The sequence below is a fragment of the Doryrhamphus excisus genome, linkage group LG12 (assembly GCF_037039965.1).
Source record: "Doryrhamphus excisus strain RoL-2023G ecotype Guam linkage group LG12, RoL_Dexc_Guam_v1.1, whole genome shotgun sequence".
Lineage (NCBI taxonomy): Eukaryota > Metazoa > Chordata > Actinopteri > Syngnathiformes > Syngnathidae > Doryrhamphus > Doryrhamphus excisus.
The window spans coordinates 2130749-2153877 of record NC_136368.1 but is presented as its reverse complement, the minus strand read 5'-3'; the positions used below and the strand labels follow the sequence as shown (position 1 = coordinate 2153877).

The 23129-nt window shown below is 42.7% G+C and overlaps 1 protein-coding gene across 5 annotated transcripts in view; it reads left to right on the top strand.

Moving 5' to 3' along the window:
- The window catches only part of lrch1 (leucine-rich repeats and calponin homology (CH) domain containing 1), a 28543-nt gene extending 5414 nt beyond the window's left edge, over window positions 1-23129 (top strand). Inside the window, exons 2-20 of one of the 5 annotated variants that reach the window (XM_078795423.1) lie at window positions 5021-5165; window positions 5246-5372; window positions 6368-6473; window positions 7399-7535; window positions 7600-7730; window positions 8196-8283; window positions 9649-9754; window positions 11272-11384; window positions 12932-12999; window positions 13180-13272; window positions 13358-13435; window positions 13898-13934; window positions 15719-15788; window positions 16213-16326; window positions 17137-17246; window positions 17312-17449; window positions 17520-17597; window positions 19535-19603; window positions 19848-22573. In XM_078795423.1, the coding sequence (XP_078651549.1) occupies window positions 5021-5165; window positions 5246-5372; window positions 6368-6473; window positions 7399-7535; window positions 7600-7730; window positions 8196-8283; window positions 9649-9754; window positions 11272-11384; window positions 12932-12999; window positions 13180-13272; window positions 13358-13435; window positions 13898-13934; window positions 15719-15788; window positions 16213-16326; window positions 17137-17246; window positions 17312-17449; window positions 17520-17597; window positions 19535-19603; window positions 19848-20138 (2099 nt within the window). In that variant the 3' untranslated portion in view covers window positions 20139-22573. Of the gene's footprint in view, window positions 1-5020; window positions 5166-5245; window positions 5373-6367; window positions 6474-7398; window positions 7536-7599; window positions 7731-8195; window positions 8284-9648; window positions 9755-11271; window positions 11385-12931; window positions 13000-13179; window positions 13273-13357; window positions 13436-13897; window positions 13935-15718; window positions 15789-16212; window positions 16327-17136; window positions 17247-17311; window positions 17450-17519; window positions 17598-19534; window positions 19604-19847; window positions 22574-22602 lie in introns of those variants that run through there. The other 4 variants (XM_058081879.2, XM_078795424.1, XM_058081877.2 and 1 more) reach the window with 4 other exon arrangements.

Here is a 23129-nt window from a genome sequence, read left to right as displayed (position 1 = left end):
GAAGAAGACGTCTGCGACGACGGCGGCGATTCCAAATCTGACAGACGCCAAATCCCTTTCAATAAATAAACAGGAGCAGTCTCTCTTGTCCCCCCCACCCCCATGCTTCCAAATGTAGGCCAAAATCAGCCCGACACACACACACACACACAGTCTCTCTCCATAGCGCATCACTTCAGGCTTATCCTAATACACCATGAAGCTCACAGCAGCATACATAAATAAGCGTTATCATATGTTCACACACGTGATATTGGCTTTAAGTCAAACAAGCCGAAACATGCTTTTAAGTCGTCTCTGAATTTTTTTTTCTGTGTAAAATATACATGTGCAGCTTCCTCACAGCATAGATTTGTATTTATTTATATCAATGAGGCCAGGGGAGCTTTACTGCCACCTAGTGTACAGTCGCTGCTGCACTCCTGCATTTATATGTTGTCAACACTAAGATGAGCGCCATTAGCAACTCACCTCTGCATGTACGGAGAATTGTCGGGATGGAGGGTCGATTCGTTGAGCCATCTCCTACAGCGACCCTCGCCCCCCCCATCACTGACCCACATTTTGCTTAGCCGTCAGCATCATCGACGCGTTTACTTTTATACACGTGTCGCTTGACTGTGCCCGCTGGGTTCCCAGGCCGAGCCATCTTAATCCCGTTAATGTCGTCCCTCAGGTCCTCACCATCACCTTTTCCTGCTTCCTGTTGTAGTCTCGTGTAACTGGGTCACGTGACCTTGTGAAGTCATTTTTGTTGACTCGCGACTCGTTTTGAAAACAAAAGCCAAGTCGCACTCGCAGTGGCGGCTAACGAGGTGGCGGTGTAATGACCGGGAAGTGGACTGATCTCTCCGGGTGTTCTATTCATGCCCTACTTTCTCTTCCCGGGTCGGCGGAAAGTGGGACGAGCGAGGAGGAAGGAGCGAGGACTCCAAAGGGCCTCGCATTGAAATCCGTATTCATATCAAAGGCGGAAATAAACACACAGATTGTTTGTCCAAAAAGGGACCTTAACCACCCCCGTAGGAAGCTGCTGATCACGGAACGTGGGCGGACGTGCACTGGAAGTGCTCGGCTCGCTGTTACATAACTCTGGCTTCAAGGCGCTCCTTGTGGAGCACAGCGAGGAGGCACGACACGTTAAGAAAGAATCATTTATTCATGATTGACTTTGCTGGCTGTAAATGCTGATGTCGCATTGTGTGTGTGTGTGTGTGTGTGTGTGTGTGTGCGTGTGTGTGTGCGTGCTCCCTGAAAGAGGGCACAGAATCAACTTGTCATCACTTAGCTGTAATTGTGTAACTGTACACGCTGTCCCCCACTGCCCGCCCGCAGCAACGGGAGGACATTTGGAGGCAAATAAATCTACTGGAGGATGAAGAAGGTTGCTGCTCTTTGTTTGCTCGAGTGTGAACGCTGTCATGTGTGTGAATTCAGATCGCTTGGATGGTCTCAGCCCCCGTAGGCTATTCGCATTTGTCACTTTTTCTTTGGTTAAACCCTATTCTGCTGCGGTTCCTATTTAGTGTAAACCAAACAAGCAAACCAAGACTGCTTGCAGAGTACCGGGTGTCCCTATTGATATTGATAAACAAGTACAGTCATCCCTTGCATAGACCTGATAAATAGGATTTTTCTTTTACTAACCCCAAGAGCACACACTCTGGTAAATTTCGTGTAAATTAAAAAAAAATGGAATGGAAAAAATTGAATTTGGGGGGAAATTATAAAATATTAATTTATTTATTATATTAGTATTATATATTTATTTTTTGTGCCAGCCACTGGGGCAGATAGTATTGTTGCTCTAAATGCCCTTACATGCTAAACAGATTTGCTCTGCCAGGAAAGGTGTGGGGTATACCTTCCCTGTCCTATGAAATTTTATTTGGCGTTATTTTGTGTTTTTGTTATGCGAATTTGGAGCGGCTGGACCAGAGCAAGAAAAGAAGAAGAAAGAGAGAAAAAAAACATTAAATTTTAATTTAATTTAATTTAACGTACCTCCAAAAGATTGATTTCAGATCGACGTTTGTAATAAAAAAAGGTTGTTGTCACACATGGATTAGCTCCAGCTTTATTTTATTTTTATTTTTATTTTTATTTTTATTTTTATTTTTATTTTTATTTTTATTTTTATTTTTATTTTATTTTTATTTTTATTTTTATTTTTATTTTTATTTTATTTAAAAAGGGGGGCAGTAACGAGAGACAATAGTTAGTATTAGTTAGAGTAGTAGTTAGAGTTAGTATGTTCTCTGTAGGCGGCATGATGAATTATCCTTACTGACCTTTTTTGCAGTACAATTAGCGAGTGAAGATTGCTTTTATAGTTATTACCCCATATTTCCACTAGGATTGGTTAACTACGTAAAGCATAAAAGTGTCCAGATATCCCCTTGCGATAAACTTTCATTGAGATGAACAGACTCTACACCAAAATCATCCTAGAGAGAGAGACTCCAAGATATTTGCAGGCTGCATCACATCCTCTCGTCGGTGATGTGAATTCTTCTGCTCCTGTGGCCTCCAATGTTACCACACGTTCTAAAAATACAGCCAGCGATGGCTCATTCCAGCATGTGCGTGTGCGACCACAAACGCAGCACAGTGTTGTGACGCTATCTGTCTCATGAGTCCCTATTTTCTATCACTTTTTTTCCCCTCAGCTTCCTTAAAGAGTCTGTTTTTTTTTGCCCGTTACCAGCTGTTGTAGCGTCATCGTCACGGCGGCCATGAACAATCAAAACAAGATTGAAGTGTTTTTTCTGATTTTGTGCTGCTCTCAGTCAAGTCTGTTATTACAGGGAGGAGGCTGGCCTCTTCCTGCACAAGCGGAGGATGCAGCTGCAGCACGCACACACGCATGGAAGTGCCGGGATCGTACCCACCCCGTTCTGGACGTGGCTCTCCCTGACAACATTTGCACTTTATATGTTTCTGTTGTTTCCCGGTTGTCTTGAAGAACTGACTTGCTAGCGTGTACACCTTTTTCATACTCCAAAACCTCCAAAAGATCAATTTCGGATCAACATTTGTAATAAAAAAAAGGTTGTTGTAACACATGGATTAGCTCCATCTTAAACAGCACTACCCTTCTCTCTAACTGCCATTGTTCTATTGCAACGAAGCCAAGAAATTAATTATTCTGCCGACCACATCTGTGAGGTCAAAGGCCATGCATTCACAGTGACTCGGCTCATGACAGTTGTGACATCACTTCCTATTTGTTTTGGGGGTTTTTTTTGCATACAGGACATCCTGGAACAGTTGTTTGTGTGCACGATATGTGGTGACATGTCATTGAATGGGAAACCATGACAACGACCGTAACGACATCAGTATTGTTTGTGTTCTCTCTCCATCCATCCATCTCTCCATCCATCCATTCATCCATCCATCCATCCATCTTCTACTGCTTATCCGGTTAAGGGACTCTATCTCAGCTGACTTTGGACAAAAGGCAGACTAAACCCCGGACTGGTCGCCAGTCAAGCACAGGAAACACATAATGAACCACATGACCACACCAGTACTGAGTGGGGACTCAACCCACGTCGCCCGCAAAGGAAGTCAGGCTAGTCGAGGCCGCTAGACCAGTTACAGTCGGCCAGCACAAAACAAAACCAGTATCAGACAATGGCTAACCAATGGCCGATGTTTTATTAGAAGACGTTATTTTGTAACACAAAGTGATTATTTATAACTCAAGAGATGACATGCGGTTGTTGGCTTTACTGGCTGCACGGAACTACACAAGCCTGTCGTTTTGCTAGTTTAAGCACACACACACACACACACACACACACACACACACACACACGGTCTGCCAGTAATAGCAGCATATTGAGAGTTGAGTCAGACGACTCTTTGCGTGGAGGATAAAACGGGGCCTGACTGACTCTTTGTTCCTCACGCGCACTGTTTAAAATATCACTTCCTGTGACCTTGCGACCCATGATGCAATGCTGCCGACGTGGCTCCGATGCTGCCAAGATTGTGTCGTAACGTCGAGGCGTCAGGTTCAATTTGGTGTGCGTGTACCAGCCCAAAATCCAACCACCGGAACTGTTCCTTAGGTTCCAAACGGACTCCAGAGCCGCATGTGGCTCTTCAGCGTCTTTGTTGTGGCTCCCTTCGCAAACATCTACAATGTGAGCTATTGGAAGATTCTGTCTCTATTTTCTTGACAATATTCAGACTATAACGAAAGTGACACTGATTCTGACATTTTTTGCGAAAGAGACTAGTAGATAGACTAAAAGGTAGTCCATGTTATTTTTATTGGCCATTTTTTTAAAAAAGTTGTTTTGTTTATTTATTGAAAAGCTTTTAACATTGCAATTGCAATGTTAAATACTCTGGAATTTGATACCGCATAATCGCATTATTATGCAATATATTATCATTACATGAATGAATGAATGAATAGTCTGAAAGGAACGTTGTCATATAGCATTTCTTAGCAATAATTTGTAGGACAAGTATCGTCCGCCAAAACTGCGACAGCGCACTGTCAAATATCACATACTCAAGTACACAGTGTATATTGTATACTTATTCAAATGTGCTGACAGAAGTACTTCATTTGAGACACAGCCTTAGTCTGCTCGGGGGGGGGCGGGGGGAGGGGCTAAATAATCAACAGCAAGTGAGAGTCACGTGTGACAGCTTTTATTTTGACGGCGTCGTTTTACAGAAAGGAAAGGGATGTTTTTGTAGCCTGCAGAGGAAATGAACTCCTGGTCTGTGAGCGAAACACGTGATGTGAGCTCCTCCGCAAACAATGTGACAACATCAGTTACGCCTCATTACTCGACAATAATAGGCAGCGCAGAATAGGAAGTGATGTCATCAAGGCCACTGCTGGTTATCTCACTGACATGAAGCGCGAGACAGTAAATTGAATTATGTTGCGTGGAGGTGTTGCGGCGATGATCACACACTGCATATGAGACTGTTTCGTTATTGTTCCTATGCTTTAAACATGAAACCTAATGGAGCATCGCTGTGCGTGCAGACTTGTCTAAGAACCGTCTGTCTGACGTCCCCTCGGAGGTCTGCCATCTGGTCGCCTTGGAGATGCTAAACCTGTATCACAACTGCATCAGGACCATCCCTGACAGCATTATCAGCCTGCAGTCTCTCACCTACTTAAACCTCAGGTACGTACCGTGATGATGCTAACGAAGCGCCGTACGATTGACTGCATGCTACAAAGATGCGCGCTTCTTTTTGTCGGCAGTCGGAACCAGCTGGCCTCGCTGCCGGCTTGCCTGTGCACGTTGCCGCTGCGGGTCCTCAACGCCAGCAACAACAAGCTAGTGAGCCTCCCTGAGAGCGTCGGACAACTGCGCCGCCTCATGGAGCTCGTAAGCAAGACCACCTGCTACACACTTATATAATATGACATGTATACACGATTTAAGGGTCTATTGGGACTGTTTGGGGTGTATACGCTGTATGTAAGCAAATACAATCTTTGGCTCCTTCGGGAGTCATGGCTAGTGATCGTGCCAAGGAGAAGCCAGAACTTGAAAATCCTCTTCGGTCATGAAATCTCCTGCTTGGGAACACTTGGCTTTCCCAGTGGAATATGTGAATGGACAAAGTGGATAAGATGAAGGCAGTATCTAGAATGGGGCTCAAATTATAATTATTATATTATTATTATAATTGTATAAAATATAAATTATAATTATTATATTGTTATATTAACCCCGCTAAAATTGAAAATGAATGAATATTATTATATTATTATATAAATATATTATATATTAATTATATAATAATTATATTATTATATAAATATATAAAATATAAATTAGAATTATTATATTGTTATATTATTGTATTATTATTATAATTATATAAATATATAATATATACATTTTATATATTATATAAATTACATGAATTACTATTATTATATTAACCCCGTCTCTCGCCTGAAGACAGCTGGGATAGGCCCCAGCACCCCCCGCGAAAGCGAATGAATGAATATTATTATATAAATATATAAAATATAAATTAGAATTATTATATTATTAATATATTATATAAATATATAAAATATAAATTAGAATTATTATATTATTAATATATTATATAAATATATAAAATATAAATTAGAATTATTATATTATTATATAATTATATTATTATATAAATTATAATTATTATATTATTATTATAAATATAAGTATTAATGAGGTACTTTTAATTTGCTTCTTTTCCCATGCTATTACACTCCTTGTCATTGTTGTCATATTATGGCATATATCATGTGACAATGGCGTACACGCTCTTGGAATTCTCCAAGCATGAAGCATTAAAAAAAAAAAAAAAGTTGTGTCTTCCCCTGCAGGACATCAGCTGTAACGAAATCACGACTCTTCCTCGGCACTTCGGCCGTCTGCGAGCGCTACGAGAGCTCAACGTGCGGCGGAATCTCCTCTGCGTCCTTCCGGAAGGTGGGTGTGATGCAGGAGTTAAAGTTTCTTTGCTCAGTATCCTTGTTGTTTTTCTCTGCAAACAACCTCAGCTTAAACATGAGCAGAATCGGACTAAACTCCAGCTCAGACTGAGTCCATGTTCCCCCAAGTCTCTCCAAATCCTTCTTCACCATCTAGAACCAACTCTGGCTTCTCGGGCTACATCTGCTTCTGGTTGTTTGTTTGAAGCTAATTCTCCACAAGATTGGTGCATCATGGCGAGAAGGAAACAGTCAGTGAGAGTCAAGAACACTTGAAAAACATCTAGTTCTTCCAGCTGGGACCGAGCCCCGCTTATCATGTAATCACGCGCGGGTTCCTGAAGGTTCATCCAGCTTCAAGGCTTTGGATTGGATTTATGGTTTGATTTTTCCCTAACTGGGAGCATGCTGGTCCTTACTTATGAGGACCATCACTGCCTGATGAGTGCCATATGGGGTTCTAGCGAGGTGGACCACTGGAGAAGGGAGGGATCTCTGTGATAAGACCACTATGACCACCATCGGGTTTTCTTTGACTTGGAAATGCCGGCCATTGTAGGAGTAAAATGAACATAAACAGGAAATCTGTTCCCTTTGCCATCCATCCATTTTCCTCCGCTTATCCGGGTCCGGGTCACGGGGGCAGCATTCTCAGTAGGGAAGCCCAGACTTCCCGGTCCCCGGCCACTTCTTCCAGCTCCACAGTGAGGACACCAAGGCGTTCCCAGGCCAGCTGTGAGACCTAATCCCTCCAGCGTGTCCGAGGTCTGCCCCGGGGCCGTTTCCCGGCTGGGCATGCCCAGAACACCTCACCAGGGAGGCGTCCTGGACTCTGTTCCCTTTGCATCAGATAAAATCCTGGAACTTTGAATCAATTCACACCCAGCAACAAAAAGTCTAACATCTTGTGTTCCTCCGTGCAGACCTGGCTGACCTTCCTCTGGTCAAGTTTGACTTCTCCTGCAACAAGGTGTCGACTATCCCGGTCTGCTACAGGAAGATGAGGCAGCTGCAGGCCCTGCGGCTGGAGAACAACCCGTTGCAGAGCCCGCCGGCGCAGGTACCTCCATCTCCACTCCGGTTGCGTCCACAGCAACCTCCATTTGCTCTTGTGTTGTCCTCAGATCTGTTTAAAGGGCAAAGTGCACATCTTCAAGTATCTCAGCATGGAGGCATGTCGCAGTGAGAAGATGGCCGATGCTCTCTACCTGCCCGTCATGGAGCGCCTCAGCCTGTCACGTCCTGTCGTTGGAAGGTTAGTTACGTGAGCAGATGTTTTGCAAAATAACGGTCGATGCAGTCGAGAGAGGGAGAAAAGGAGGAAAGGGGAGGCGGGAGTGAGAAGCACCATATCCGAGGATGTGGAGCTCTGGAATGTCCGCCCACATGAAACGTTCCCAGCACGTGGGCAGGGAAAAGGTTGTGGTTTCCACTACTGTACTTCCACGTCGCCTGTGGAGTACAACTCAAAACGCTGAAATTGGCGAACGATGTACACTTACCGCTCACGATAATAGGCATTAGGAGGCATATCCGAAGGGGAGGGGCTAACTATACAAAGTTTGTATTCCTGAAATGAACATTGGACATGTTTTATGCTGGCATAGAGTCCATGTTTTTTCATTGAATATTACACTGGATTGTGTATGAAATGATCAGTTTACAGATTAGAGTGAGTGTGAGAAAGAGAGATGTGTGTGTAAGATGTGTGTGTGCGCAGCGTGGAGGACATGGACCAGCAGAGGAAGCAGGACAGCGACTCGGGAGTTGGCAGTGACATCGGAGACAAGAGGCTGTCGGCAACGGAGGTACGTGCGAGCGTGTGTGAGGTTTTGTGTCACTAGAACGTTTCTTGCTGGCGTTTATGTTTTTAACGTCTGGTTAATGCGGCTGTCACACGTCCTTCTTTGTCATTCCGAAACGGGCTTATCTGTCTATGGAATTCCGCACGCTTCATGGTTATTTAATAGAGCACTCCCCATTATCAACTCAGGCTAATATATATTATCTGTCATGCTAGATAATAACTAGTACTTTTTATTTTTACCTGCACGACACCTTTATCAAACTAAACTGCGTATTATCTACGTATTATCCCGATAGCCTGTCCCTCGTGTTTCGACCCTCTCCTGTCGCTAAAATAAGGAATTCAAATATTAGAAACTGATTCATACATACATAAGTATGATCGGTAAGTATTGCGTCAGGATAAAACTGCTATTGCATGCGTGATGGAGGGAGGGGCTTCAATATGACATCCCCGGGGGTCTTGATGCGAGGATACAAAGGCACCGGTGGCGTCATTAGAACTATTTTAAAATATTTTAATATATATTTTTAAAATAATAAATACAAATATTTTGATATTTTTTATTGATTTTTTTTTTTTTTTACAAAAAAAATCTCTGGCAAATTCCATATAATCAGGCTAATAAGCAAGCCAATAAGCAGGCGAATACTGGCCTACTAGTAATAATCATTTATAGAAATAATAAATAAATAAAAATATATTGATTTTTTTTAATTGATTTTTTTTTTTACAAAAAAAATTTCTGACAAATTTCATGTAATCAGGCAAAAGCAGGCTAATAAGCTAGCCAATAAGCAGGCTAATACTAGCCTACTACTACTACTACTACTACTAGTAGTAGTAGTAATAGTAGTAGTATAATCATTTATAGAAATAATAAATAAAAATATTTTGATTTTTTTTTTTTTTACAAAAAAAATCTGACAAATTTCATATAATATACTACTACTTCATATAATATACTACTACTAGTAGTAGTAGCAATAACCAGAAGAAGAATAATGATGATAGTAATAATAATAGACTAATGAATAATATAATAATGATTATGATATCATTGATGAATGGTTGCAGAGCTTGAGCAGCGGTTTTGCAGTGTAGATTGTGTGTACTTGTGTACATTTAATGGTGGCCTAAAACTATTGAGTATCTCTACTAAATATGTCCAAAAGTGGGAAAGTTATATCCCGCTTCTTCTTCCTTATTTTTTTATATATTTTTGAATGTCTACTACATTCATTCATATCCTGTGCATCTCCAGGGAGCTAAGCCCCCCCGTCTTCCGAACCGAGTGACGCCCCTGAAAGGCACACAGGTCAAATCGGGGTCACGGTGTCTCTGTTATTGTTGTTTTTTCTTGCAGCCGTCAGACGAAGACAGCTTGAGTCTCAACATCCCCATGAGTCACATCACGGAGGAGGACGGACTGAACAAAGACGACTCCAGCGAACACATCAGCTCTCTGACAGGTAGACTCACACACACACACACACACACACACACATAGAGCTCAGTGTGTCTACCATAGCAAATGCGGTCTCCCCAGACGCCCCACTTAAATAGACTTCAATCAGCATTAACCAGGTCAGAGCAGTTGGGAGAAGCGCGTGTTGTCTCCGAGACGCCGCCGCACGCGGGAGGTGGCAAACTGTAAGCCCTGCTTTGTTAACATGTAGACATAAATAAAATCACATTATCGGTCCCAAAGGTCCCCCCCAAAGTCCATATCTGGTTCTAGGTTACGGTGTCTCCCGTAGGACTGCAGTCTATTTTGGGTGGTGGGATGCGTCTGATTGTCTTCATTTGCATAATTGGCCATAATACATATGCATGTATTCGATGCTGTCGGCTGAGGAAAAACATTGTTAGAGAGACAAACAGTGAGTAAAAACTGAGCTGCCTGTGAGTGCTTTCACATGGGTGGATGGCTAAGGGGCCCACAGCCGGACCCGCTGCTCCTCGACTACAGCGATACGATGCGCTTTTGTGTGAGAGTCTCCAATAGTCTCCAAATAACCCCAGAAAATATCGCTAGATTTGTTGAGAGTCACTTTTTTGTTTTTGGAAGAGAGTGGAAACAAGTATGTAAATCGGCGATACTGATCCCTCCTGCTGTATCTTCTTATTCTCTGGCACACCAGGTGCGTATGAGGTGCATCACGATGCATACCACAGCCTACTTTAAGTTTAGAGTTATAACAATAAGCTACATTTTCAGGCAGCAAACAGTGGCGTCATTAGGCCAATTTTAAAATTACAATTAAAATGTTCTTAAGCCCTCCTAAATAATTTGATATTTTTTCTGGATTAAAATTTTTATTTTTTTTTACAAAAAAAATCTAATTTTTCATTCTCATAATCTCATTCATGTAATAGGGCAAAAGCAGCCTAATAAATAAGGCTGATAATAAAATATAATAAAACTAGCCTACTACTAATAATCATTTATAAAATAATAAATAAAATATTTAGATTTTTTTATTGATTTTTTTTACAAAAAAATACACAATAATAGTAGTATATAATAAAATAGTGGTATTATAGTATATAGTACTATTATTATATAGTAGTATAAAATAAAATAAAATATAGTAGTATAATATAATAATCTAATAATAATAATAATATATATATATATATATATATATATATATATGTGAATTTCATTTCAAATGAAATGAAACAAATGTCTCGGTGACACTCTTCCTTTCGTCATCGCCACCACTGATTAATAGGCAAACAAAAGTCCCGCATCTTTTCCAAAGTCCGGCATGACATCACACATGATCACACATGATGATGCTTTAAATGGGGTGTTCGGAGGCACGGAATACTTTGGTTCAACTCCAAATTGGGGCATTGAACATCGAAGCGGGGATTTAACCGGGGAAATGGTGACACGTCTAATGTATCCTGTCTACTGTGATATGAATCAAATGTCAGCCTCAGCGTCAAAGCGTCTTTTTGCCTTTTTCTGTAACTGCAGACCCAAACTCGGAGCCGATCCGCCTGATCGAGGAGAGCCCCACGGAGGTGCTGAAGGAGCAGTTGGCCTATCGAGACTCGTCGCTCGGCAGTCGCTTCATCAGCTACATCAAGGCGAGTCTCCTCTTCCGATAACGTCGCTCTGAGGGCTCGTTACATAAAGCTGTCAACCGCTCCTGTAACACATGATTCCCGGTTAATGGTTTATGCCGAGTGGACGTAAGCACCCAGCGCTGGATGCTTACGTCACCGTAGCAACTCTTCCTTTACCAAATAAGGACGAAAGACACAACAGCCTGGCGTGCTTGTAAAGTTCTTCGTGCAGCTGGAAGTCGTTCTTCTCTCCTTATGAGAGGGAGACAGCAGATTACTCAATTGTCAAAAATATTGGGACACAGGTTTTAGCCGATCAGATGCTGCACTCGACTCCTCAGCCAACTTTACACATTTTTCATAATCCGCAAGCATTTTGACACTTGATTATCGACAAATTCATTCTTCTTCAAGCAGAAGAATGAATATTTTACACACACTTCTTGAGCACGCTAATGTCATATGGGTAAAATGTAGGCCTGCCAGACACTGATCAGGGCAGGTTTTGCGTGCGAAAAGGCTCAGCGGCTCTGTCACGCTTCCATTACCAGACAATACCGTTTGATGCTTGCTGTTGGGAAACTAGGACACGCCGTCTCGCTGAGAAATAACGCTTCCCAGTGGCAGACACTGATGTTTATATCACCATTGAATGTGCAATATAAATCATCATCATTGTTCATACGCAGACGTTTAAGGATGTTTAATATGTGTTAGTAAATCACTAAAACGTGTGAGTGTATTGCCATGGTCGTTGATGGCACCACCTGCTGGCCGTGCAGCACAATAACAGTCCTCATATGGCTGTGTATATAATAATATATAATGTAATAATATAATATAATAATATATACTTATATGTATAATGTACTAATTAATTTATAATAATTATTTTTTTATTAATTTATAAATAATAATTAATATTTTAAAATTATGTAATAAAATAAAAACCACAAATAAAAATATGTAATAAGTAAGAATAAATTAAAGAAAAATAAATTAAATGTATACATTATATTCTAAAGAAGTAACTGTATATTTGCATTTATTTTTGATATATTGCATTACAAATCTTAATTAATAAAGTATTATAAAAAGAAGAAAATATGTATACTGTGTATCGATTTATATGTGTTTAATAATTTAGCATGTCGTATGAATATTTGAATGAATATTATATTTAATAATAATATATTTTGCCAAGTGACTTTTTACTAAGGCAGGATAATAACACAATTGCAGTATATAATCATAATTTTTTTCCTTAACATCCCTGCATTATTCATTGAGAATTATAAGAAACATTTCAAAATGGCTTTGTTCCTTAGCATTGGTAATAAAGTCATATTTACATTTTGTGGAAAAATGTGGCGTTCCTCAGAGATACGTTGCGGTGTCCCAGTTTTTGTCACATTTTTGTGCGCACGGCTCAGAAAGGCAGATGCCACAGACGCCTCTTTGTTAGCACCAGTGATCTCACGGAGATCTCATCGTGATCTCAAACACGCCACCAATGGCGTAGCGGTAGCGAGGCAGCAGCTGGTTCTGAGGTGCGTCTTTGTTTTCAGGGGCGGACGGCGGTGGACTTTGATGAGCCGCTCAGGATAGACGAGGACTCGCACTGGACAGAGCAGCGGTGAGAAAACTCTTTATTTTCTCATGTCGGTTAACCCCAACTGGAAGCAGGACGTGTTGGATTTGTGATTGGATTTCGGAATGTTGTTCTTAAATATAACTTTCTTTTCCAATACCCTTGTCTGAAATATCATGATTTTTTTTGAAATTTTTTTAAAAGTGCAATTTTGTGGCTTTGTAGTTACAGGCCAAAGGTCACCAATGACGGTGAGCTCCACATCGAAATGATCAACCAGCTGAAAGAGGCCGTGGAGCTGCTGCAGGATCCCAGCAGGTCGGAACAGATCCAGTCTGGCTTTGACTCAGCTGCCTGCTTTTTGTATTCCGGAATAATCCAAATCATCTTGTGCGTGGTTCAGGATGACCTCGGAGCAAGAAGACCTGTGTGGGGTCCAGCTGTACCCCGTAGAGATGGTCACGGTGGAAGAGTCGGTCAAGTAAGTCTGCACCAAGGCTTAATAGTTTTTATTTGGATATTTTGTGCCTTTTCGTTAAAAAGCCATAGCATTTCAGTATGTGGAATCAAACTATGGAATGGATTGAGTAAGGAAATCAAACAATGCACAACGATGAGCCAATTCAAGAAACAATACAAGCAGATGATTTTTGCTTTTTTTGTCACATTTTTGATAGATTGCAAAATGTTGAGGAGGTTGTCAAAGACGTAAACAAGGAGCAATGTTTGATTGTTCGTAGTTCATATTGTTTCATATTTCATAACATAGTTGATTTCCAGCATATGATGCTTTATGTTGCTGCGGATGTGTTTTCGTTTCGTTGCACTTTGAGCAAGTATGTTGTTCTGTTGACACATTTTTAACCCAATGTGACCCAATGTTTTTTTAGTACAGCATCGTGAGTTGATGGTGGTCTTCTCTTGTCTTCTTCTTGTCTTTCAGTGGGCAGGATAGTGACGACGGCGCCACAACACCAAAGGTGAGTACGCCATGCATACAGAGCAGCGAACGTGGGGGAGACGGGGAAACGAGTTGTAGGATCTTTGCGGTTATTTGTTCAAGTGGACGGAATGCCCGATGATGTATTGAGAGGCAGGAAGTGGAGTTGAAATCTTTAAAGCCTTAAGAGTGTGTGAACGGTTTGCTGCCTTGTGATGCAGCCTCACACGGAGGGAGGTGGCTATGAGTTCCAGAAGAAGAGACAGATGATTCTAGAGAAGGCTCGCTTTGAGGCCCAGCTTGCATGCCGGGAGTATGAATGGCACATGCAGGTAAACATGGCGTCTCCCAGTAAACCTGACGCCGGTTTACTGGTGTGTCCGTGTGCTGTGCTTTGTGTGTTAACACTGAACTGGCTTTTTTTTATTTTTTATTTTTTAGTACTAGAATGCTTACAGCTCTGTTGTCATGGCAACACAGTTTGGACGAGTCTGGATATGCAGCATGTGGTCTTGTGTTAGCGTCGGTGCGGGTAGCATTGCTGTTTGAGCAAGTCTTGATCAGTCAATGTTTACCTGAAGACGTGATTAGCTCAGGCAGGTTTTTGACGCTTTATTATTGTCATAAGGTGCCCCCCCCCCACACACACACACACCTTGTGTTGGTGTTTTACCTCATGGTTTCATAATGCTTGCTAATGCCATGATGATTGTTAGCTGCATTTTTTTGTTGTTGTTTTTTTCCCAATTATACTGACGATGTCATTTGGAAAAATGATTACAAAATAAAATAAATCATTTTTTAAAATGACATTTAAAAACAAAATAAATTCATATACCTCACATAACATTCACATAACTAATAAAACAATGAAAACACTTAAAACAATTAAAATAGCATTTTATATGGTGTTGTCAAATTATGAACATGTTTGTGAAAATTCAGTTTCTAAAAAAAACAGGTAATTCTGTTTAAAACTTCTGAAATTTTCATTTTCAAAAAAAACATTTAGTTCATAAAAAATCTGCCTGTAAAAATTGACTTTATACAAATTTCAGTTCATAAAAATTACACTTTTTAAAAAGGAGTTTATAAAAAAAATCACATCCTAAAAATTTAGTTAATAAAAATTCACTTCAAAATCCAATACATAAAAAATTACTTTTTATGAAAAAATTATGTTACTAAAAAATGAATTTAGGAAAATTTTCTGAATTTTGAAATTATTATGCAATTAAATTTTCAGCATAACTGTCAACAGATGTCAATACAAACTCAGATCACAAAATTCCAATGCAAAAAATTCAGTGAAAAATTCAGTTACAACGAATTTGGTATCTTTTTAACCTTCATACAGCTTCTACTGTCCGCTTATCCTTACAGTCGTGGAAGAAATGATTACACCGGCCTTGTTTCTTCAGTTTATTTGTTCACTTTAACGCCTGGTACGACTAAAGGTACAACGGCAAAAATAAGAGCATATATCAAGTCATTTGTATGGTTTTCTTGACGATAACCAAAATTACTCAAGTTCTTACAAGTTCTTGCAGGTGCTTTCAGGCATTCTGTGTTGTTGTGTTCATTGTATTCTTCAGGTAACTTGTAGTACTTGTACTTGTAGTAGTACCAGCCATTCAAATTAGATGGAAATTGAAGAAACAAAGCTGTGCTAATACTTCCTTCCATGACTGCATGTCCACATCAGCATAGTACATCTGTACCTTAAGTGAGTACTGCATGTATGACTCTATATGCAGTAGTGTGTCTGTGTCTGTGTATTATCAGCTTGCATGAAAAACTACTTTTTTATTTGTGTTGCCGTAGCGATGGGACCGCTCTCCTGGTGGAATGACCGCCGTTTCCAGCCCGCCGTTCGGACTGAAACCTCGCTCAGGTGAGTTGAGATGATTGACACCCCGTCAGTAGACAACTAGAAGTCAGGACCCCCCGGCCCCCTCCCTGCTGTGCAAGCTAACGCGCTAACTGCTTACATCAGAGTGTTAAAAGTAGCTTTGCTGAGTCTGCTGAGTGTGTGGCGCCATGGCAACCATCTGGTCTTTGTTTGCTTAGCGGTGCTGCTAATAAAGCTAATAACATGACACGGACATGAAGATTGTCAACTAATCTTTTTTTATTGTTTTTGTGTGTGTCTTTTCGTGTCGTATCCCATTTTGATATTTTTTAATGTTTCTTTTACGGCTCTTGCGATGATCCGCCGCATGAATTTTTACCCACAATGCATGCCAATCACAACCTGTATCTCCTCATGACCTCCCTGTTTGCAACCACCGTCCTCTCGTGGTGTTTCTTGGATGTAGCCCCGCCCTCGCTGCCTTGCTCGCCCCCTCCCTCTCCCTTCCTTCTCTCGCAGGCCCCGCCCCTCCTCAGAGCTTTATGCCGTAGCCGTGATGATGGAGGCGTACTGGACCGCGGTAGGTCCCGGACCAAAAGACCACCAGGGAGCTATGTTTGAATTTTGGGTTTGGAGTTTGAAGAATTGGTATCGGTTTGTGGTTTTTTGTGCTTTTTGATCTTTACAGGACGTCAGGAAATATTTTAGTTTTATAGAATGTTCATACACAAATACACATATCTTCTTTTTCCAAGAATTTTTTATTTTTTTTGCAATCCGTGTCATCCGCAAGCGTCCTCTCACGAGCGCGTTTGAGCGTGATAAGACGATGACTAATGGACTGTAATGGGTTCAGGCCTCGGGGAGCGGGACAACACTCGCATCTTCATCATCACTGCTCCTGACCTCATTATCCGCCAATCATCTGCGTGTGTTTCGTGGACCGGTATGACTTGCGGGGGTATTTCACTCTACTCGCCTCGTTTGAGTTAAGATGATGATGATGATGATGATGATGATGTTGGTGGTTGGGTAGATTGCAGAGTGACTTGACAGTCAGCAGTTCCAAAGTCTCCCCTTTAGGGTCATCTCACTTGTGAAAAATAGCCGCAGAAGTTCAAACAAAGTGTGGCAATTAGCATTTAGCGAAGCTAAATGTAGTTTTGACTGTCAATCATCAGTCTGGAGCATCTGATGCTCTCCTTTTCCGGTAATTGGATTCTGGACTACACGGTTAAAATATTCAGGAAGTGAGAGTACACAGTATACTACTGATGTGTACTGATGGAAGTATTCCATTTGAGATACATGGTGTATATTCCTCACACATCAAGAACTGCGCATCTGAGGGCTGTCTCTCCTCCCGTTCTTCTCCTCGTCCCCCCCACAGTGTTCCTGCGGAGCCACAAAAGTCTGGAGTCGGTGGACCCTCAGTTCACCATGAGGAGGAAGATGGAGCAACTCCGGGAGGAACTGGAGCTGATGGAGCAGCTGAGAGACGTGAGAACGTCCACGATCTCCCAGCGCGTGACCGTTTTTCCACCTCCTCGTCCTCTCCCCCGCAGAGCATCGAGAGCCGCCTGAAGGTCGTTCTTCCGGATGACTTGGGCTCCTCGCTGATGGACGGCGTCGTGCTCTGCCACCTGGCCAATCACATCCGCCCGCGTTCTGTGGCCAGCATCCACGTTCCGTCGCCCGCGGTGGTACGCCCCATTGCCGAGGACACAACCTGTCAATCAACCTTCAAATCCTTGAGTGATGTTTCTTTTGCAGCCCAAACTCAGCATGGCCAAGTGTCGCAGGAACGTGGAGAACTTCCTGGACGCCTGCAGGAAGATCGGTGTGCCGGAGGTAAGATGCTGCCTCGTCGCGACCAACCGCCTCGCTGAACTGGGCGTGTTTTTTGAAATCTCTTCACTGAGTAGTTGAGTCCAACTGAGACATTAGTTTAGACCTTAAGCCTGGGTTATGCTCCTGTACCGGTCTGGGTGACTATTCTGGGTTTGGGGGGGGGGGGGGGGTCAACATGGGGGCATAAACTAGGCTTTTACGTGTCAAAGTCAGCAGTTCTCAGATGCCATGCAAATGTTGCCCCTAAAGTGGCTGTGATGGGCGTCACATGGTGTCTGAGGACTATAATTAGTCGTTAAACGGTCTTAATAATAATAATTCTTAAAAAATGTATTCATCATCATTGGTGCCTCAGTTGGCCTCTACGGTTGCCCGCTTTGACCTTTGAACCTTTGAAAACAGCCCAGTTCAGTTCAGTTCTTGTAAAGTGTGTGAGCTCCTCGGCCGCCCTGCAAAACCGTGCTGGGCGATTGACCGGCACGGTTTTTAGCAGGACCGCTGACGATGGCGTGATGACAAAGGTGCGATGCAGGCCGGGAGGAAGGCTGACGGGTTTAGGCCAAGACTCACTCAGCCTTCCTCGCAAGGAGGCCTCGCCGTCGTGTCATGGCTGCTTCGTCCATCAGAGCGGCGGCTTCCTGTAAGGTGTTTGTCTTGATGTTTTGTTGCTGTAGTCAGTCTTCTGTGGAAAAGAGTTGGACTTCATGTATGGAAGAAGTATTTTTAAAGATCCAATTTTTTTTAAATACATGAATAATTCTGATTGTCCTTATGTTTATATATTTAAATTCATTAATAATTAAAAAAACAGTGCGCATAAGAAAACATTACCATGCGCGACGCTATGCGTGCATGCAGCAAAAATCCAAAAGTCAAAACACAAGGCATGCTCGCTCACCCTTGACTCTGTAATAAACACTTACGAGATGACACGATGCAAGAAATTGGGTAGACAACATCAAGACGGTATTTTGCTTTGGTTAGTGTCCGTTTTGGATTCAACTGTATTGAACGGTTTCATCAAAGTCATATGCGGCGTTCATGTTTTTATCTGACGAATCTTAACTACAACAGTTTCTGCTTGGAAATATAAAATACAGTCATGATTGAGTGATGCTGGGAACGCCGAGTGCAGGTAGGATTGCAAGGTTTACGTAAAGTACTTCATGTGTGGTTCCGATCCTGTTTCGCACACTCGCACTTCCGTAACCGTCGCCCATAGTCTTGACTTGCGGCCGCCCTTATCTGACAAATCTTAACTACGACAGCTTCTGCTTGGACGTTAACACGGCAGCAATTCTTTAAGTCCGATGACAAAATACAGTCATGATTGAGTGATGCTGGGAACGCCGAGTGCAGGTACGATTGCAAGGTTTATGTAAAGTACTTCATGTGTGGTTCCGATCCTGTTTCGCACGCTCACATTTTCGTAACCGTAGCCCATAGTCTGACGTGTGGACGCCCTCTTCCTGCGAGACAGATTTTCCCTAAACGAGAAATGTAAACCTTGTAATGCCTCGGGATCTTGTGTACCTTAAATAACACTGGAGTCTCATTGCTTTGAGTCACATAACTTCCTGTCTGCATTCTTCAGGCTACTCTTAATACGCCGTGTTGACACCCGCTACGCTGTGCCCTGGTGGTAATTTGTGCGACCTCGGAGGCCGAATGTTTTGTGGAACTGACGTTTACATTCAGAATCGTGAGATCTCTGGAGCGTTGGACAAAAACATGGAGGCTACTTGCTAGATGTATCGTCAAACGTCTGTCCTTGTTCTGTGCTGGCCTGTCGATAACCTTTGACCGCCGCCTAACTCCCCCACCCCCACCCTGCAGTCAGACCGTCCCGCTAACCGCCCCTGCTGTTTCCCGCTAGCTGGCTACAAGCTGCACCATGCTAACACGCTGCTAGCCTGCCGCGCTGCTTCTCCCACCAGCCACCTCGCTCTTCGCCGGCTGCCTACCGGGAGGCGAGAGGAGAGGCCGCCTTGCCCTCCGTCCTCCCCGTAAGCATCCCTGCCTCGTGGCCATGGTTACCCCGCCTGCCCCAGCGACCCTTGACCTCTGTGGTCATTTCTAACTTCCTGCCTCTTCTTTCTCTTTTCACTCTCCGGCTGGATCCTCGTCCATCTCGTCACTCCATCATTCCTCCTTATTTTCACTCTTTTCATTCATGGCCTCTCCTTCCTTCCTTCCTTCCTTCCTTCCTTCCTCCCTTCATCACCCCCGTCCTCCTCTCGGGGGCGCCAGTCTTCACTCTGCTCCCCCTATGACATCACCCAGCGCCGCCTGCCTCCGGTGTGCGCCACCGTTGCGACGCTGGTGGGCTTGGACGCCATCGCGGCGGACGGAAAACGGGAGGAGGGGATCGCGACTCCGGGTCCCGCCCTCTTCCCACCAGAAGCCCGCTCATTGGTCTCTGTGACCACTCAGACCCCGCCCCCGACCTGGCAGCCGTGGGACCTCATTGGCTCCAGCCTGGTTCACGTCCTCTGTCTATTGCTGCTGTTGGCCGTCTACGTTTGGAGCGAGCTGACGTAACCATGACGACAGCTTCCCAACGGCCCCTCCCCTTTTTGTACACAGGCTCGTGTGACTGAACTAGACCACCTACACGGTTATTTCCTTGTAATTTGGGGGATCAAACATGCGACAAAGAACATGTGAGGTCCGTGCTTACAAACGTATTTCTCTGCACGTTAAGAGGAGAGTTTCGCACAAGCTGCCTCGTCACCCTTAGAAGGAGGCGGAGACTTAAAGTGCCTCGACTTGTGCACCTTTACAACAATTATACAATTATGTTCCATGTTCATCCTTACGATGAAATAGGAACCATCGCGCACAAGGGGTAATATTTTTTTACATTTTCCAGCTAGCTTTTTTTTAATGTTTGAGTATGTAATTATTTTAGTACTTTAAGCAAGTAGTTCCAGTGACGTTGTTATTTTTGTTCCTAGCAGCTGATGTTAGCATCAGATCTTAGCTCGGTTCTACTAACAACACTTCTGTGACTTTAAGAGTAGATATAATTCAGTGTTTTGTTTTTACACATCATTTCCATTTTTAACTTTTGGCCCACAAAGTGAAGAATCTTACCACCATGTCTTAACAGCACAACATTTGGTGTGCTAGCTAACTCGCTAGCGTAAGAAGGGAATCCAACCCAATATGGCCGCCAGGGGAGCGGGTGGGTGAAAAGAAGCCATATTCCGAGCGTATTCCTTCATCTTTTACGTCACAACAATGTGAACTTTGTCCTTGAAAACTTGAACTTTGAATTGACGGAATAAGAATCTAGTCTTGTTAAGTGGTTTAAGCTAATTTACAATACGACTGTTTATTAAGTTTGTTTTACGAATGTATAATAGAGTACAATAGTTATATCATAGTTAGCGATTTAAGCTATTGTCTTAATTTAGTCTTGCTGTGATTCTTATGTGTATGATGGCAAGAAACATTTTTAGATGATATGCTAGCTGTGCGCTAGCTAATGTGACGCTTGTCAAGGCTCTTCTGGAGATGGCGCTATTAAAGACGAAAGACTTTCAGGGACGTTCTGCCGTGTGCCGTTTTAAAAGCTCTGAAGACAAACATTAACGCGCAATAAGAGTTCATATCATGTCCGATTCTGATTTTTTTTGGTTCAAATCCAATTTTTTATGTGGTTGTTTGCATTACCAAAAAAAAATGTGAGTTGTTATATCTACAGCACAGGCCTATTTTCATGACTGTTTATATTGTAGATTGGTAATGGTGGTAATGGTAATGGTTTGATTTCATTTGAACATCAGATTGCATCAGATTGAGTGCATCCCATAATCAGTTCCCAGTTCCACATGTCCAAAAGGAGTAGGAAGAAGCAAAGCTTATTAAATCCTACCCCTCTATCTGGTACTTTTACAATCAGTAACTGTTACATTTGTTCACTTCCTGCTTTCCTAATATAGTTTTTTTTTTTTGTCACGTACCGAAGTACGAGGTGATATGACCATACAATAACATTATGGGTACCATAGTAACTGTCAATATAGTGATATGTATAGCGCATCATGACTCTCGCAATGATTCTTACAACTATGAATGGAAACGTGGAATTACGTACTCAACAAAAAAGTAAACCTGAATTTATTTTTTTCCCAATTTTTTTTTTGCTAGTACTGCAAACCTTTGCTGGTCTCTCAATGAGCAATTGGAATATACACAAAAAGTTAAAAATGGCTTTAATTTACATTTCACACAACGAGTGGTTAGCACACAGGCCTCACAGCCAGGAGACCCGAGTTCAATTCCACCATCGGCCATCTCTGTGTGGAGTTTGCATGTTCTCCCCGTGCACGCGTGGGTTTTCTCCGGGTACTCCGGTTTCCTCCCACATTCCAACAACATGCTAGCTTAATTGGCCACTCCAAATTGTCCATAGGTATGAATGTGAGTGTGAATGGTTGTTTGTCTATATGTGCCCTGTGATTGGCTGGCCACCAGTCCAGGGTGTACCCCGCCTCTCGCCCGAAGACCCTCGTGAGGATAAGCGGGAGAAAATGAATGAGGTTCAATGCAAAAAGAAGAAATGGCTCAGCTAACCACACCCACACACAGAGCGAGGGCAACGATAGGGATAGTCCCGCCCTTGAACTGACTCTCCAGCCAATCAAAAAAGAAAAGCATTAGCAACTGAACGGACTGATTTGAGGGTATTTTAGGGCTTGTTCATTCTGTCAAAAGAACTACTTCTTTTGACCCGTTCGTTCATGACCGACACGCCACTACTGCTTAAGATCCAACAGTCCCAACATTTTTGCAATTTTTCCATCGGTCTTAAAATTTAGATGGGAACGTGTGCGGGCACCCTTGAGTGACATCATATCCTGTTGATAATACCTTCATAATAATCGTTTATAGATCATGTTTACCTCCTGGGCACTCAGGGACACCATACAGTAATAAATGCTAATAATGAAAGTAATCAATATCAGTGTGTGCCCCCCCCCCCCCTCGTGTTCCACAGGACAAGCTGTGTCTTCCTCACCACATCCTGGAGGAGAAAGGCCTGGTGAAGGTGAGCGTCATGGTCCAAGCGCTGGTGGACGAGGTGCCCCCCAAGCAAGGCCTCCAGACGTGAGCTTTTGACGGACACGTGCACGCCGCGCGCTCACGTACACGTACGTTTGTTTTTTTTTTTAATACCCTCTCTTTTGGAAACGGACGCTGACTGACTCTCATTGGAGGAAGAGGGTGGAGCATAGCAAACCAAGCCCCTCCCCTCTCACTTGTCCAGGTCAGGAGAAGAAATGTTTCAAAGTAAAAGGCATTTCTTTTTTCGTGTCAAAAGTGGTAACAACCGCCGGGTGGCATTTTAATTATTGCACATGCATTTTCAGGAATTGAACATATCTAAAGGACATAACTGCTGTTGTCGGCACAACAACTAAAACACACCAACACTGTGACAAGTCTTTGGGACTGACTTGTAAACGATTGTCCGAATAGCGTTTTAGCTAGTGGGCGTGGCCAGGCCAGTGTCTAGCGCTTTTT